Source organism: Pelobates fuscus, chromosome 2, assembly GCF_036172605.1.
Source record: "Pelobates fuscus isolate aPelFus1 chromosome 2, aPelFus1.pri, whole genome shotgun sequence".
NCBI lineage: Eukaryota > Metazoa > Chordata > Amphibia > Anura > Pelobatidae > Pelobates > Pelobates fuscus.
In genome coordinates this window covers 230822130-230838113 of record NC_086318.1, presented here as the reverse complement: position 1 = coordinate 230838113, position 15984 = coordinate 230822130, and the positions used below count along the sequence as shown (strand labels likewise).

General features: G+C 40.6%; 1 protein-coding gene across 1 annotated transcript in view; it reads left to right on the top strand.

Moving 5' to 3' along the window:
• Positions 1-12725: 12725 nt before the first annotated feature.
• SLC2A12 (solute carrier family 2 member 12) overlaps positions 12726-15984 on the top strand; it is a 66821-nt gene continuing 63562 nt past the window's right edge. Inside the window, exon 1 of the mRNA XM_063443250.1 lies at positions 12726-12983. Coding sequence (XP_063299320.1) covers positions 12896-12983 — 88 coding nt within the window. The 5' untranslated portion in view covers positions 12726-12895. The remainder of the gene's footprint in view (positions 12984-15984) is intronic.

The window sequence follows — 15984 nt, the reverse complement described above, 5'->3', positions numbered from 1 at the left end:
GTGAAGAGGGAGAGGTGATGACCTGGAACCGAATGGTTTCATAGTGTAGAACCCCTGTGTACATGTGTAGCGGTGCAGTCTCGTGAGTAACAACAGGAGATATCAATGGTCTACCATCTATGGCCTCAACGGCCAAGGGTATCTCCTTCTCTCTGATGGGAATATTGTTTCTCTTTACAAAACCAGAGTCTATAAAGTTCTCGGCTGCCCCAGAATCAACCAGGGCGTCTATGTTTTCAACTATACAACTCTCTCCCATATGTAAAGAAACAGGGAGAAGCAGTCGGTTAGGAGGCAATGTAGGAGACTTAGAAATCACACCCAAGGCCAGTCCCCTATAAGGTCTTAGGTGCGAGAGTTTTCCGGGAGCAGAGGACACTCCTTTACCATATGGTCTCTCTTACCACAATATAGGCAGAGTCCCTCCCTTCTCCTATGTAATTTCTCAGTATCTGAGAGTTTGGCAACCCCTAATTGCATAGGTTCCTCTTCAGATACTTTAACACTCTCCGGTATATTAACTCTGGGTTGAATAGGTGTAACAAAACGTCTATTCCTGTTCTTAGTATAGAGCCTGTCACGAATCCTATTATCTATATCGATGAGGTAGTCAATAAGGTCCTCTAAGGCAATAGGAAGCTCCTTAGCTGCTACCTCATCCAATATAGAGTCTGATAAACCTTCCATGAAGGCCGTAGTTAACCCATTATTGGTCCAATCGACCTGTGAGGCAAGGGTACGAGACTGTATAGCGTAATCAGCCACAGACCTAGAACCCTGTTTAACCCTCATTAATGCTCTAGCGGCATTCTTAGACCTTTTCATAGTATCAAAAGTTCTGCGAAAAGCTGTTAGGAAACTGTGAAAGTTATGCACCATAGGTCCATTAGCCTCCCAAATAGGGTTTGCCCATTCAAGTGCTTTGTCGGTAAGTTGGTGCATAAAGAACCCAACTTTAGACCTCTCTGTGGGAAATGAACGTGGATACATTTCAAAATGAAACTCTATTTGGTTAATGAACCCTCTGCATGTCTTAGAATCCCCTCCATACCTAGGAGGAGGCGTTAAATGTGCTGTAGCGTTAGGCATAGTCGATACTTCAGGAAGCAGGGGTGCAGGAGGGTTAGGTGCGGTTGCTGGAATGGTTCTAGCTAAGAGCGTCTGGAGAGCCTGAGCTATTTGATCCATACGGTGATCCTGCTCTACAAATCTAGCCTCATGGGTCGCCATCTGTTGAGCTAAATCTGCGGGGTCCATGGCCCTATCGTAATGTAACGAGTATATACCCCTACACGCAGGATCCAGCCTAACAGAAGACAGTACAGAGGAGAGATACGTCTACCGGACCTTAGAGTGGCCGGACTCGACGTAATAGGATAAGACAGAGTCAGGAACGATCCGAGGTCAAGGGCACAAAGAGACAGCGTAAACGAAAACTAGCCGGGGACTGGTACACAGGAATCAGCAAGCCGGCAAACAGTACAGAATAGGATAAAGCGAAAACGAAGTCAGAATACAAAGCCAAGGTCAAATACGGAGAAACACAACTGAACACAACAAGCACTAAAGGGAACTGTAGCAGAAACCACGATAGGGCAAGGAACTAAGGGAAAAGGGTAAGTATAAGTAGCCTTCAAACTAATGTGATTGGCTCCTGTCACTTCCACTCCCCCAACAGGTAAGTGTATGGGGTGATTGGCATGACAGGAGCCAATGGGAGCCTTTTTGCAATTTAGGCTCCCACTGTCTCTTTAAGAGCGCGCCCGAGATTCGCGGCGCGCTCTTAGCTGCAGGCGGGACACGTGACCGCTTCTCGCGGTCACTGCCCGCCTTCCTGTCTGAACAGTCGGACGAGCCGCGCGCGGCTCGTGCAGCCGCAGGACCGCGCGCGGCTTGAAGAGAGGACCGCGTCCGGCCCCCGGATAAGGTAAGTACCGCTACATAAACAAAGCTGTGGCCGTTGCCCTTAGCCACTAACATGGTGTTGCGTTACTTATCGGAAAGGGAAGGGTAACGGGATTTGGTGATAAGAGTCAGTAGTCAAGCTCCTGGAAGTGGAGTTACACCTCTGGCAGCAACATTGACCAGGTTATTCACTAAAGTAAGAGTTAAAAGTGAATTCACAGTGAATTTCACATTTTAGGCCAAGGTAGGCAAACTGGAAGGATAGCTAACTTAGATAATTATTCCAGTTCAGTTATTCTGACTTAAATTTGAGATTCACTTTAACCCCTTAAGAATGGCTATGCCATCCTTGGGGACCCGGCTCTAAACGCCGGGGGGGCGGCATAGCACGTCCCCACCGTCCTTTGTACTTACCCGGTCGCCGGCGATCCCACGCCAGTGATCGCGGCGTGGGGACTCACCTGGCAGCCCAGGGAGTCCCCCTGCGTCCATTCCGGCCCCCCTGGGCCATGTGATCGCGAGGTCCTTGCAAGGACCTCGCGATCACATGGACGGCTTAGCCGTCCATAGCAATGCCACCAGGGGGAGTGCCTGTACTGACAGGTAATCCCCCTGCTGCCTGAAAAAAACAAAAAAATAAAGTTTTTACAACAGTTTAAAATTAAATTATATATACCTAGATCATATATATATTTATTATATATATATTAATATCAAAATACACGTAGAATGATATTGATTAATTATATATAGTATTATTATTATATATATATTTATATATAATGTAAAATAAATAAATATGTAAATACGTTAGAAAATGTAAAAAATAATAATAATAAATAATAATAAAAAATATGTGTAAATTCGTTCTAACTGTATTTTAAAATTAATATATATATATTGATATCTAAATACACGTAGAGAGAAATAATATATATTTAAATACATTACTATATACGTATATATCACTATATATATATATATATACCTATATATAAATTTAAATAATTTTACAAAATTATATATATACATATATATCTATATGTATATATATCTATATATAATATATAATAATTCTACGTGTATATTTATGTAATAATTTTACATAATTAGGTCATTTTATTAATTACAATTTGTGGGACCTGCCTGACAACCCAGGCTACCACTATATTTAATCCTTTAACTTTCCAAGACACCATAAAACCTGCACATGGGGGGTAATGTTTTACTCGGAAGACTTCGCTGAACACAAATATTAGTGTTTCAAAACAGTAAAATATATTACAACGATGATATCGTCAGTGAAAGTGTATTTTGTTTTGCATTTTTCACACACAAATGGCACTTACACGGACGATATAATTGTTGTGATACGTTTAACTGTTTTGAAGCACTAATATTTGTGTTCAGCGAAGTCTCCCGGGTATAACAGTACCCCTGATGTACAGGTTTTATGGTGTCTTGGAAAATTACAGGGTTAAAGATAGTGCTAGCAAATTAAATTCTCTGGACTTTCTGCCTGGGTTATCAGGCAGGTCCTGCAAATTGTAATTAATAAAATGACTTAACTATGTAAAAATATTACATAAATATATACGAAGAATTAAAATATATATATATATATATAATTTTTTTTAATTATGCATATATTATAGTGATATATGTACATATATAATTTTATATAAATATATTTTGTTCTATGTGTATTTTGATATCAATATTCAACAATTTTTAATTCTTATTTTCTCCCTTTTTTTATATTTTATTCATATTAAATTATGTTTCATACCTAAATATTTGATGTAAAATGAAAGCCCTGTTTCCCTTGAATAAAATGATATATAATAAGTGTGGGTGCACATAATATGAAAGAGGTGAATTACAGTTGAACAGACATATAGCGCAAATTCCAGGTTTTGATCACAACTTGTACATTTGGCTCAGTCGTTAAGGGGTTAAAATCACTTTGAATTCTCACTTTAATGATTATTCCTGTAAGCACTGGAGGTTGGTCAATAGGGGAAGGTGGGGCGATGTCCGCCCAGTTTTTGTTAAAAAAAAAAAAAGTTAAATAAAATCGATTGGTATTTTAAGAACTACTGATAAGTGTGTATTAGAAAACAAACATGTGTCTGTCATCTACAGTTTCCATTCTCCTCTTAACTGATGACTGGGAATGCAGCTGGTTTTTACCAGAACATACCAGATCATGGGGTTAAAGGGACACTCCAGGCACCCAGACCACTTCTGCCCATTGGAGTGGTCTGGGTGCCAACTCCCACTACCCTTAACCCTGCAACTGTAATTATTGCAGTTTTCATAAACTGCAATAATTACCTTGCAGGGTTAAGTCCTCCCTAGTGGCTGTCTGCTAGACAGCCACTAGAGGGCACTTCCTGGTCCATAGCACAGATTATCTGTGCTATAGCGTCGCTGGATGTCCTCACGCTGTGTGAGGATCTCCAGCGTCGCTAAAATCCCCATAGGAAAGCATTGAAAAGCATTTTCAATGCTTTCCTATGGAGAGGTCTAACGCGCATGCGCGCCATTGCCGCGCATGCGCATTAGGTCTCCCCAGCCGGCGGGCGGGATCAGTCTTCCCCGCCGGCTGACGTAATGAAGAGGAGGAGCGGCGGCGGAGGAAGAAGCAGTGACGTGGGACGTCTCGCTGCCTATGGTAAGTGACTGAAGGGGTTTTCACCCCTTCAGCAACCAGGGATGGGAGGTGGGAGGGAGAGGGGACCTGCAGTGCCAGGAAAACAGATTGTTTTCCTGGCACTGGAGAGTCCCTTTAAATGGGTAGAGCCCAACACGTATGGGGGGAAGGGGAATTAATAGGGCCCTATTAATTTAAACTACACCAGCCACTACTGACTGTAAATATCTCTGTATGTGCATACTAAAACCCTGCATATACCGGGTTCTTGCACCAAGAACACTTAAACACTGAAGCTTCCATGTTGCTTGTATTAACCAGTTGAGCCTAGTTTTAATTAACTCAATAATGTTTTCTGACTTTGGCAGCATTACAGACAGTAAAATTATGTATTAATGTTGCATCCAATCACTTTAATTGTTGTGATTCCTGCTGTAAAAACCAAAAACATTATTTATCGGTTACTGATGTCAGATTTTAATATACCCCCAATGAAAGGCAGAGATAAAGGTAAATCTTTTTCCAAAAATACAAGTATTGTGGATTTGGATTTTAGATTATATGATTAGCCAGTCGCAATAATATAAAAATAATTATCAATGATTTAGAATTATTTTACCATGTCATTGGTTCCTAATGTATTTTTTTGGAGCAAGTTTTTTTTTTTTGGACAAAAGACAAAAATGTTTCCAAAGCACTCTCTCTCTTTTTTTCTTTTCATTAGTGTTTTATAAATGTACTTATTTTGTGTGTGGCTGCATTTATATACACAGTAACAAAATATGGACATATTGGACATATATATTACTTTATGTTAATCTCACTAACAAATCATTGGACTGACAATTCTTTACAGGTTATATGTATGAATATTCTCTGCTTATGTTTTACTCGTATTTTACAGGAATCTGTTAATATGTAAATATTTTTCATTGATATATGTTACCTATTATATTCGTGAATTTTAGGAGTGGTAAACTGCTTTATTCATGTGCATAAGTTCTTAGTTTAGTAAATTGCATTAACTGTGCACAGTCAAGTCCTGTGTATGTTTCTCCATAAGTAATCAGTAGAAGTTGTTTTTGTTTGTTTTTATTTACCATGGCAATGGTGTACTAGTTCAAAGACGTAGATTCATTGGCAAGCAGCATGCTGGCCTTCAGTTAAAGCTTTCCCTGTTGAAATATAACAGTTTTAGTTGTTGTTGCCCTACATTGGTAGTTGGTGAAATCTAAGATGGTCGTGTGCTGCCCCCTGATGTAACCCCATATTCTCAACACTGGACCTAATGAGACGTCCTGCCCTGTTTAACAATATAAACCTGTAGATACACACATTTGGCACAAAACTACTTTAAAGGGATCCATCTCCACCCCCCATGCTGTTACCAAATGACAACAGTAAAATACGCAGGCCAATTTTTTTAGGTAGCCTAATGCTTGAAGAATGCAGCGGCCGTGTGAGGGGTCTTTACTTAAAAAATGGGTGTCTAATTTTTTTTATAATCTCTCAAAATCTCAACATGATTAGTTACTCAGCCTCTCAGCATTTTCAGACCCAGAAAGCAAATAAATGGGTATCATGCAGATACAATTGTGACAAACATAAGATACTTTTTTTTTAGCACACTTATCATTAGTTTTTAAAAGACCACCATAATTCCTTTTTTTCCTACAAAAGTGTTTAGCACCGCTGCACTTTCCACTAATCGAACAGCTGACACTGCGGTAAACAGAGCTGAGCATTGGACTGGTATAGGAATTGCAAGCCTTTTGTTTTAAAATTGTGTTGATGTTTAATATTTTGTTCTGTTGGTGTTCTTAAACCTTGCAAGTGAGATTTCAACTCCCTGTTAATTATTATCATTTTATTATATAAGGCCAACAAATTCCACAGAGCTGGATACATTTTTCACTGTGCCTTAAAGAGTCCATGTCATCAAAAGTCTTCCATATACCATCATGTGTTAAATTCGTCTATATCTTGTTTTGATCATTTTTCAAACTTTATGTACGTTTTTTTTTAAATTTATTTAAAAAAAATATAAAACAAAAAAATATTTTGGACTCACAAACGTTTTACTGTTTCTTGAACAGTGGAAGGCTGGTACATACTCTGTAAATCACAGACTCTGATGACTTCTTTTTTTAATCTATAATAGTGGAGGTTGGAAAATATTGATGAAACTCCAAGATGGCTACCTCTTCAATGACAAATAAGCTTACTATACCTTGCTTACATGAAAATAATTTGCATATACAGTTGCAAGAAAAAGTATGTGAACCCTTTGGAATGATATGGATTTCTGCACAAATTGGTCATAAAATCTGATCTGATCATCATCTAAGTCACAACAATAGACACTCACAGTCTGCCTAAACTAATAACACACAAAGAATGAAATGTTGCCGTGTTTTTATTGAACACACCATGTAAACATTCACAGTGCAGGTGGAAAAAGTATGTGAACCCCTAGACTAATGACATCTCCAAGAGCTAATTGGAGTGAGATGTCAGCCAACTGGAGTCCAATCAATGAGATGATATTGGAGGTGTTGGTTACAGCTGCCCTGCCCTATAATAAACACACACCAGTTCTGGGTTTGCTTTTCACAAGAAGCATTGCCTGATGTGAATGATGCCTCGCACAAAAGAGCTCTCAGAAGACCTACAATTAATAATTGTTGACTTGCATAAAGCTGGAAAGGGTTATAAAAGTATCTCCAAAAGCCTTGCTGTTCATCAGTCCACGGTAAGACAAATTGCCTATAAATGGTGCAGAAAGTTTAGCACTGCTGCTACTCTCCCTAGGAGTGGCTGTCCTGTAAAGATGACTGCTCAATGAGGTGAAGAAGAATCCTAGAGTGTCAGCTAAAGACTTACAAAAGTCACTGGCAAATGCTAACATCCCTGTTAGCAAATTTACAATACGTAAAACACTAAACAAGAATGGATTTCATAGGAGGATACCACAGAGGAAGCCACTGCTGTCCAAACAAAACATTGTTGCACATTTACAGTTTGCACAAGAGCACCTGGATGTTCCACAGCAGTGCTGGCAAAATTTTCTGTGGACAGATGAAACCAAAGTTGAGTTGTTTGGAAGAAACACACAACACTATGTGTGGCGAAAAAGAAGCACAGCACACCAACATCAAAACCTCATCCCAACTGGAAAGTATGGTGGTGGGGGCATCATAGTTTGGGGCTGCTTTGCTGCGTCAGGGCCTGGACGGATTGCTATCATCCAAGGAAAAATGAATTCCCAAGTTTATCAAGACATTTTGCAGGAGAACTTAAGGCCATGTGTCTACCAGCTGAAGCTCAACAGCAGATGGGTGTTGCAGCAGGACAATGACCCAAAGCATAGAAGTAAATCAACAACAGAATGGCTTAAACAGAAGAAAATACGCCTTCTGAATTGGCCCAGTCAGAGTCCTGACCTCAACCCGATTGAGATGCTGTGGCATGACCTCAAGAAAGCGATTCACACGAGACATCCCAAGAATATTGCTGAACTGAAACAGTTCTGTAAAGAGGAATGGTCAAGAATTACTCCTGACCGTTGTGCACGTCTGATCTGCAACTACAGGAAACGTTTGGTTGAAGTTATTGCTGCCAAAGGAGGTTCAACCAGTTATTAAATCCAAGGATTCACATACTTTTCCCACCTGCACAGTGAATGTTTACATGGTGTGTTCAATAAAAACATAGCAACATTTCATTCTTTGTATGTTATTAGTTTAAGCAGACTGTGATTGTCTATTGTTGTGACTTAGATAATGATCAGATCACATTTTATGACCAATTTGTGCAGAAATCCATATCATTCCAAAGGGTTCACATACTTTTTCTTGCAACTGTATGTACATTCCTAACAGGAATTTTAAAACAGTTTGTGGAAATACATTTTCAGATGTTCTTTAAGAATAAATCTTGTCTATAATGGATGCCTGCTGCCCATTTAATAACTGGAGCTTTCCTGAAATTCTGAAATATTAAGCAATGCCTATATCGCTCATGCCACCCTTTGCTCTTGCAACCAGAAATGAATGCCAGAAAAACAGGCTGCCTGAGAGAGCAGCACATTAAGGCTGCCCAGGAGGTGAGCACTATTCAAGAACTTGCATAAGCATTTTAAAGGTTACTTAAATTAGCTCGAAATACACTGAATTAATAATTTATCACAGAGATACATGATGTATTCCCTTTAATTTTAATTTTCAAGATATCACTCACCATACCCCCATTATTTCATAATTGTAAGTGTTACACTTCCGTATCACTCACTGTTGGTCCATCCTTCACTCTGCCTGTTCTCCCGGGGACCTTTTCCAGGCAGGGCACACCCCCTCTGTGATGCCAACTTGCTGACTTCATTTCCAACATGCCAATGCCTGAGTGGAGTGACGTCAGTCACTTTCTTCCCATACTCCCTAGCCAGCACTAGTATAGCAACTGTGCTGGTTATGTTTGGAAAGCAAGAGGACTGCCTGTGGGGGGTCTTTTCTGCTCTTTCTTGCCAGTCAATTCTTTGTCATTGAGAGGTGACAGAAACAGGGCCGGACTGGCCCACCGGGATACCGGGAAATTTCCCGGTGGGCCGTCGGCACCTGGGGCCGGGGAGACATGTTGGTGTCCTGCGGCCGCATGGAGAGCTTGGATGTCGGCCACAGGGGAAGCTCTTCTTGCGGCCGCTGGGAGTGCAGGTTGTTCTGTCTCTGCTCCCCCCCCCTCACGCGCTAGAAAGAGACCGGGCACGCGAGGGAGGGGGAGCAGAGACAGAACAGCCTGCTCCCCCAGCGGCCGCAAGAAGAGATTCCCCTGCGGCCGACATCCAAGCTCTCCATGCGGCCGCCAGCACAGCTTTCAGTCTGCCCACCCACCCACACAGGTACCAAAAAGTATGTGTGTCATGCTGTGTGTGTCTGTCTGTATCATGCTGTGTGTGTCTGTCTGTCATGGTGTCTGTGTCATGCTGTGTGTGTCTGTCTGTGTCATGCTGTGTGTGTCTGTCTGTCATGGTGTGTGTGTCTGTCTGTCATGGTGTGTGTCATGCTGTGTGTGTCTGTCTGTGTCATGGTGCGTGTGTGTGTCTGTCTCTGTCATGCTGTGTGTGTCTGTCTGGGTCATGGTGTGTGTCTGTCTGTGTCATGCTGTGTGTGTCTGTCTATCATGGTGTGTGTGTCATGCTGTGTGTGTCTGTGTCATGCTGTGTGTGTCTGTCTGTCGTGGTGTGTGTGTCTGTCTGTGTCATGCTGTGTGTGTCATGCTGTGTGTGTCTGTCTGTCATGGTGTATGTGTCATGCTGTGTGTGTCTGTCTGTGTCATGCTGTGTGTCTGTCTGTGTCATGGTGTGTGTGTGTCTGTCTGTGTCATGCTATGTGTGTCTGTCTGTCATGGTGTGTGTGTCAAGCTGTGTGTGTCTGCCTGTGTCATGCTGTGTGTGTCTGTCTGTCATGGTGTGTGTGTCTGTCTGTCATGGTGTGTGTGTCTGTCTGTGTCATGCTGTGTGTGTCTGTCTGGGTCATGGTGTGTCTGTGTCGTGTGTGTGTCTGTGTCACAGTGTGTCTGTATCATGGTGTGTGTGTGTCTGTCTGTGTCACGGTGTGTGTGTGTGTCTGTCATGGTATGTGTGTGTGTCTGTCTGTGTCATGGTCTGTGTCATGGTGTGTGTGTGTGTCTGTCATGGTGTTTGTGTGTGTGTGTCTGTCATGGTGTGTGTCTGTCATAGTGTGTGTGTGTGTGTCAGTCGTGGTGTCTGTGTGTGTTTTTAAAAACAGTGTTTTACTCACCTTTTTTTTTCCAACGTCGTGCTGGTCTCTGCCTCTATGACTGAGATCATCAAGCTTGATGATCTCAGCCAATCTGCACTGACACAGGAAGCGCTTCTAGTGACCGTCTGAGTGTCTGTCACTAGAGGTGTCACTAGGAAGCAATGTAAACACTGCCTTTTCTCTGAAAAGTCAGTGTTTACATTCAAAAGCCTGCAGGGACAGGCTATAGACACCAGAACCACTACATTAAGCTGTGTGTGTGTGCGCCTGCTAGTGAGTGAGCTTGCTTGCATGTGTGTGTGTGCCTGCTAGTGAGTGAGCTTGTGTTTTTATGTCAATGAGCTTGTGTATATTAATGAAATTGTTTGTCTATGAGGCTGTGTAACAATGAGCTTGTGTGTGTCAGTGAGATTGTCCGTGTCTGCAAGTGAGTATGCGTACTGTATAATTAAATGTTTTACTCTGAAAGGACCAATATTTTATATTGGAAAAAGCAATATATATATATATATATATATATATATATATATATATATTACTCAATCATCTGGGGTGGCAAGACATAGCCTTACATATTACATGTGACAATATATGGCGCAATGACTTATGGGGCTGGCATAGATTTTTTTTCCAGGGCTGCTTTGTATCCCCAGTCCGGCCCTGGACAGAAATAACTATTTTTAAATAGTGTTCTCTCCCAAGCTAGGTTTTTCTTTACAAACAATAAATGTAATATCACATTTGCTAACACAATGTATAAATGTCATTTTCTGTTCTTTAAAATAAGCCTACGGTGATGACAGGTACACTTTGAATGCCCCGAAACTCTTCGAAAGAGCAATGTCAAAGGAACAATTCAATATTAAAAATGATATAAGGTTTTAACATTTGAGGTATTCCTTTAACTATCCAAATGCCAATTGCCCTCCATAAATAAAAGAAATAAAGTGCACATTTCTGCTCCACTCCGCCATGGGAAGACTGGCATGACATCAGTTTACTCTTCCTGACAAAGAAAACTGGTGGGTCGTGGTGCGCCAACCAAATATGGTGATCAATAGAATGCTTCTTAAAAGCAAGCATTGGCTAATGCTTCCCTTTGGATGCCCTTCACTTCTGCTTGAGCGATTATTCAAGTGAAGTGAAGCAGGAAGCCCTCCTGGCTGTCAGACTGACTAGAGTGTTAGGGAGGGTTCCTACATTGGCCCAAATCAATAAAGTGCTAATTTTTCTTGAAATTTACACTTTTATGAATCATGACAAGGCGGGTATGCAGTTAACAGCTAAAGCGCTTCAGCATGCTATAGTGTTTTAGGGGTTAATAACGTGCTTTCACTGCACTTTGCTTTTTTCATCCAGGCACTAGGTGACAGATCTGGTCAGTTGGGCAATGGGGAGGACTTTAGGAAAATTGTGTTATACAGACTGACCTGACTTTGTATGGCTGTGTTACAGTCAGAGAGTTCAAGACCTTATATCATTACTGTGATTAACACTTAAAATATGTATATGTGAAGATTCTGAGCAACTAGCATATAAAAACATTTTAAGGCAGGAGATGGGGTTACATATGCATTTTAAAATTATGATTATCTCACTAAAGGTTTTTTTAAGATCACAGATAGGATTTGATCTATTCAGTAGTGAGTATAATATAATAATTTTAGCTCAGTTAAGTAACATGTTTATAAAGCATTACAAACATTCAGCATTGTGTTTACCACTTAGCACATGCCAAATGATATCTTCATACTTTATCAACGTGTTTACAAACTCTTTTCTCACCCATGCTTCCATTGCCCTGTGTTATGGATATATATCTCCTGGGAACCCAAACATTCTACAAATCATGTAACACTTTACAAGCTGTCCTTACAGGCAACCAATGAAAACCTGCATCACAAATTTAGTAAGCTACGTACACTAAATTGTCAATGTACCCTGCATTTTTATTGGCCTGTATGCCCTTCAGCCTGAAAGGGGGAAAAACACAACTTTATTATTTCAATGTGTCTGTCAACATTTTATTAAGGGAGAGTATCCCTCTGAAGTAATTAAAAAATAACTCCAAGGATTAAACTCTTGCAGAACTTTAGGTTGAAATGTTTACAAACTGGGGCTATTCTTTTTAATCTGGCCACATCATTAACATTCTCTATATTGTTCAGGTGGAAAAAGCAGAGTGCAAACTGTAGCATTTGGCTAGTCCTGCAAAGTAAGGGTTTGTAGGTGTGCACTGCTGAATTAAAAATCACAAAAGAATGCCCATTAAGCCGGTTTCAAACTGTTTGTGTCACAGACAAAACAGTAATATGCCTAGATCCCTCCCTCTTGTCTGTAATAGGCTGCTATGAATAGTATGCTGCCTGTGTCACTGAAGGGCAAAGTATTTTGAAATAGAAACAAAACTTGTTAGCACCAGCACTTTATCCATGAAGTAAGGCTATATGAAGCCATGCCCTGCAAGAGAACCCCACTTTCTGCATCTTCTTCATGACCTTACAAACATCCCCTGCTTTCCTACATCCTGGGACCTGGTCGACAATACTCCATCAACATGCATCCAGAGGGGAACACAGAGGATGCAATCCTACAGCAACACAGCATACGGGCTGAACATCTCCAGGCTGCCCCAAAACAAACAGGTACAGAGGAAAATAGCAGCCTTTGTTTTTTACTTTCATGCAGTAGGCTATGTTTGTGGGAGAAATGAAAGCTGGCATTGTTTTCGACTAATACTCTATTAATGCCAGTTTAAAGAACACGTAGAAGGGGTTATCCGGTCTACGTGGAATAGAATATATACCTGGCTGGTTTGTGTGTGATGTACAGGGGGAGACAGTTGTGCACACTCACTAACAGTAGACTTCTGTCTGAACATGCAAAGCTGCCATACCTGTAGTTCACTCACAGTGTGTGATATGTATATATATATATATGTGTGTGTGTGTGTGCGTCCACTGCACACAATGTATTGGGCAACAGGTTGAGATCCATCTGCAGTATAAACAAGCTACCTCTGCAAATTCACAATACAATAATGTGCACACAGTGGTTTGCCGCTGTGGATTGTCAGTACAGAACGTTTATTGCAATTTCTACTTTATTCATTTGGATGTTTCTTTCAATTTTGGTTATTTTTTTATAGCTAATTAGAAAGATTTAAACATTATTTAAAGTGCTAGATTCTGACTTCATTTGAATGAGATGAATTGAGTTTTTACAGCTGACATTGCATTAAATGTAAAGAATAGGAACATACCTCAAAACTTTTAAATGGACAAAGAGAGAAACTTTAAATTTAGGGGTGTGAGCGGGTGTGTGATGAGAGACATTGCTGTTCTGATACATTTTAGGTGACTTATAACAGTTTATATAACTAAAATGTAATGTATAACAGTAACCATATACAGTATGTAATTTACACAGATTGATATATTACTGTATTATTGTCGTGGAGCTCTGTTATACACTCATATACACCAACAATATGGAGCTACTAGAAAAGATGGATATTGGGATAGAAAAGAGGGACAGAAATAGGGACTGTCCCTTCTAAATAGGGACACTGGGGAGGTATGTAGAACATGCAGAATACATTCTTACATAATAGGAAATACAGTGGGTCCCACAGGCATCTGATACCAATGAGTTGAACAGTTTAAACATAAAAATGATGGAGTTTGGGATGGCCAACAAAACCATGGGCCCTTTTCATCAAGTATTGCATTACGTATAAACCCAGACTGCCATATTAATAAGGGATTCCATTCCAATATTAAACAAACTGAGTTGCATTTTAATGCAATGATGCCATAAAAAAAGTCTTACAGTAAAGTTTTCTGAGGTCCAATCAGTACAATGTGCCTTGTCCAAACAATATGAACCCATTAAAATGTCATGGAGACTCAAGGGGTGAAGAAACGATTCAGTAGCAGTGCCTTTTGGGCTACCAGTCTCATTACTTCCCAGGCTTCCATTGAGTAATGGGTATGAGCTCCTGTGAATATTTATTCAATCAGAAAACCTTGCCCTGTTTCTTAGAATTTGCAATGGATCTAACAATTTGAGGTCTGTTTACCAAACAGTATAATGTGGTGATATATCAAATCAATTTGAAAATGTTGGCCTATATATCAGCCACAACTTTAAATGCACCTGCTAATTTCATGTAGGTTACCTTGTGCTGCCAAAACAGCTCCGATGCGTCTAGACATGGACTCAACAATACCACTGAACGTGTTCTGTTGTATCTGGCACATTAGCAGCAGATCTTTTAAAGGGACACTCCAGATCCCTAAATAACTTCAGCTTGCTGAAAAGCTTTATGTGTGAAGAGTGTGTCCTCTTTTTTCGTTTTGCAAAAAGTGCAGATTTCAATAGAAATTTTAATTTTTATAAATTAACGTGGTTATACCCACTTAGCTTCCAATCAGACCACAGATCATGTTACTTTTTGGTTTCGTTAGCTCATTTGAGCTCAACTGAAGAGGCCACTGCCATCAGGGAACCCCATTGCCATAAAGTAGTGTATGTGGTCTGCACCATTCTCTAGGTAGGTTGTACGCGTCAATGTAACATCCACATGAATGCCAGGACCCAATGTTTCCCAGCAGAACATTGCCCAGAGCATAACACTGCCTCCAAAAGCGTACTTCTTTCCCATTGTGCAGGTAAACACCCTACACACACCCGGCCATCCACCGATCTAAAAGAAAACACAATTTATCAGACCAGGCTCCTTGTTCTATCGCTCCATGGTCCAGTTCTGACTCTCACGTCCCCAATTGAAGGCACTTTCTGTGGTAGATCAAGGTCATCATGGGTACTCTGAGCCTTCTGCAGCTATGCAGCCTCATACGCAGCAAACTGTGATACACTGTGTGTTCTGATACTTCCTATATTGGCCAGATGGCTAACCTTAACTCTCCACGTGCATCAGTGAGCCTTGGGTGCCCATGACCCTGATGCTGGTTCACTGGTTGTCCTTCCTTGCACCACTCTTGATAGATACTAACCACTGCATACCAGGAACACCCCACAAGACTTGCCGTTTTGAAGATGCAATGACCCAGTCACCTAGCCATTACTATCTGGCCCTTGTCAAAGCTTCTCAGATCCTTTCGCTTGCCCAGTTTTCCTGCTTTCAAAACTTAAACATGTAACAATATAATCAATGTTAGTTACTTCACCTGTCAGTGGTTATTATGTTGTGGCTGATCAGCGGATAACAGAGTTTTCATCAAAACTCTCTTTAGCAGATGAGTATCATCTTAAAGGTAACATATAGTTTAAAGAATAAAAACATTTCATTTGGGAATATAGGTTCCTTTCTGTTTTTAAATGTTACTCGTCTGAGGACAGTGTGGCTGAAGAGAGGGGTGGTCATCATGGGATGGGAAAAAAACGTGAAGACTGGGGAAAGTTTAAAGGGGACATGTCAGTGATGCAACTTCTGTCATTAGTGATACCCAAATGGGCTAAAGTCTAAAGCAAAAAGAGGTATATCAGCGTGACCCTTAATGAATCTTCAAACCTTTTTAAAAATCCGTGAATAATGCCCTATTTAAATTATTCCTCCGGGCCCCCTTTATCCCCAAATGCTTGATAATCGTTCTAAATGAAGGTTTTACTTACCTTAATCCA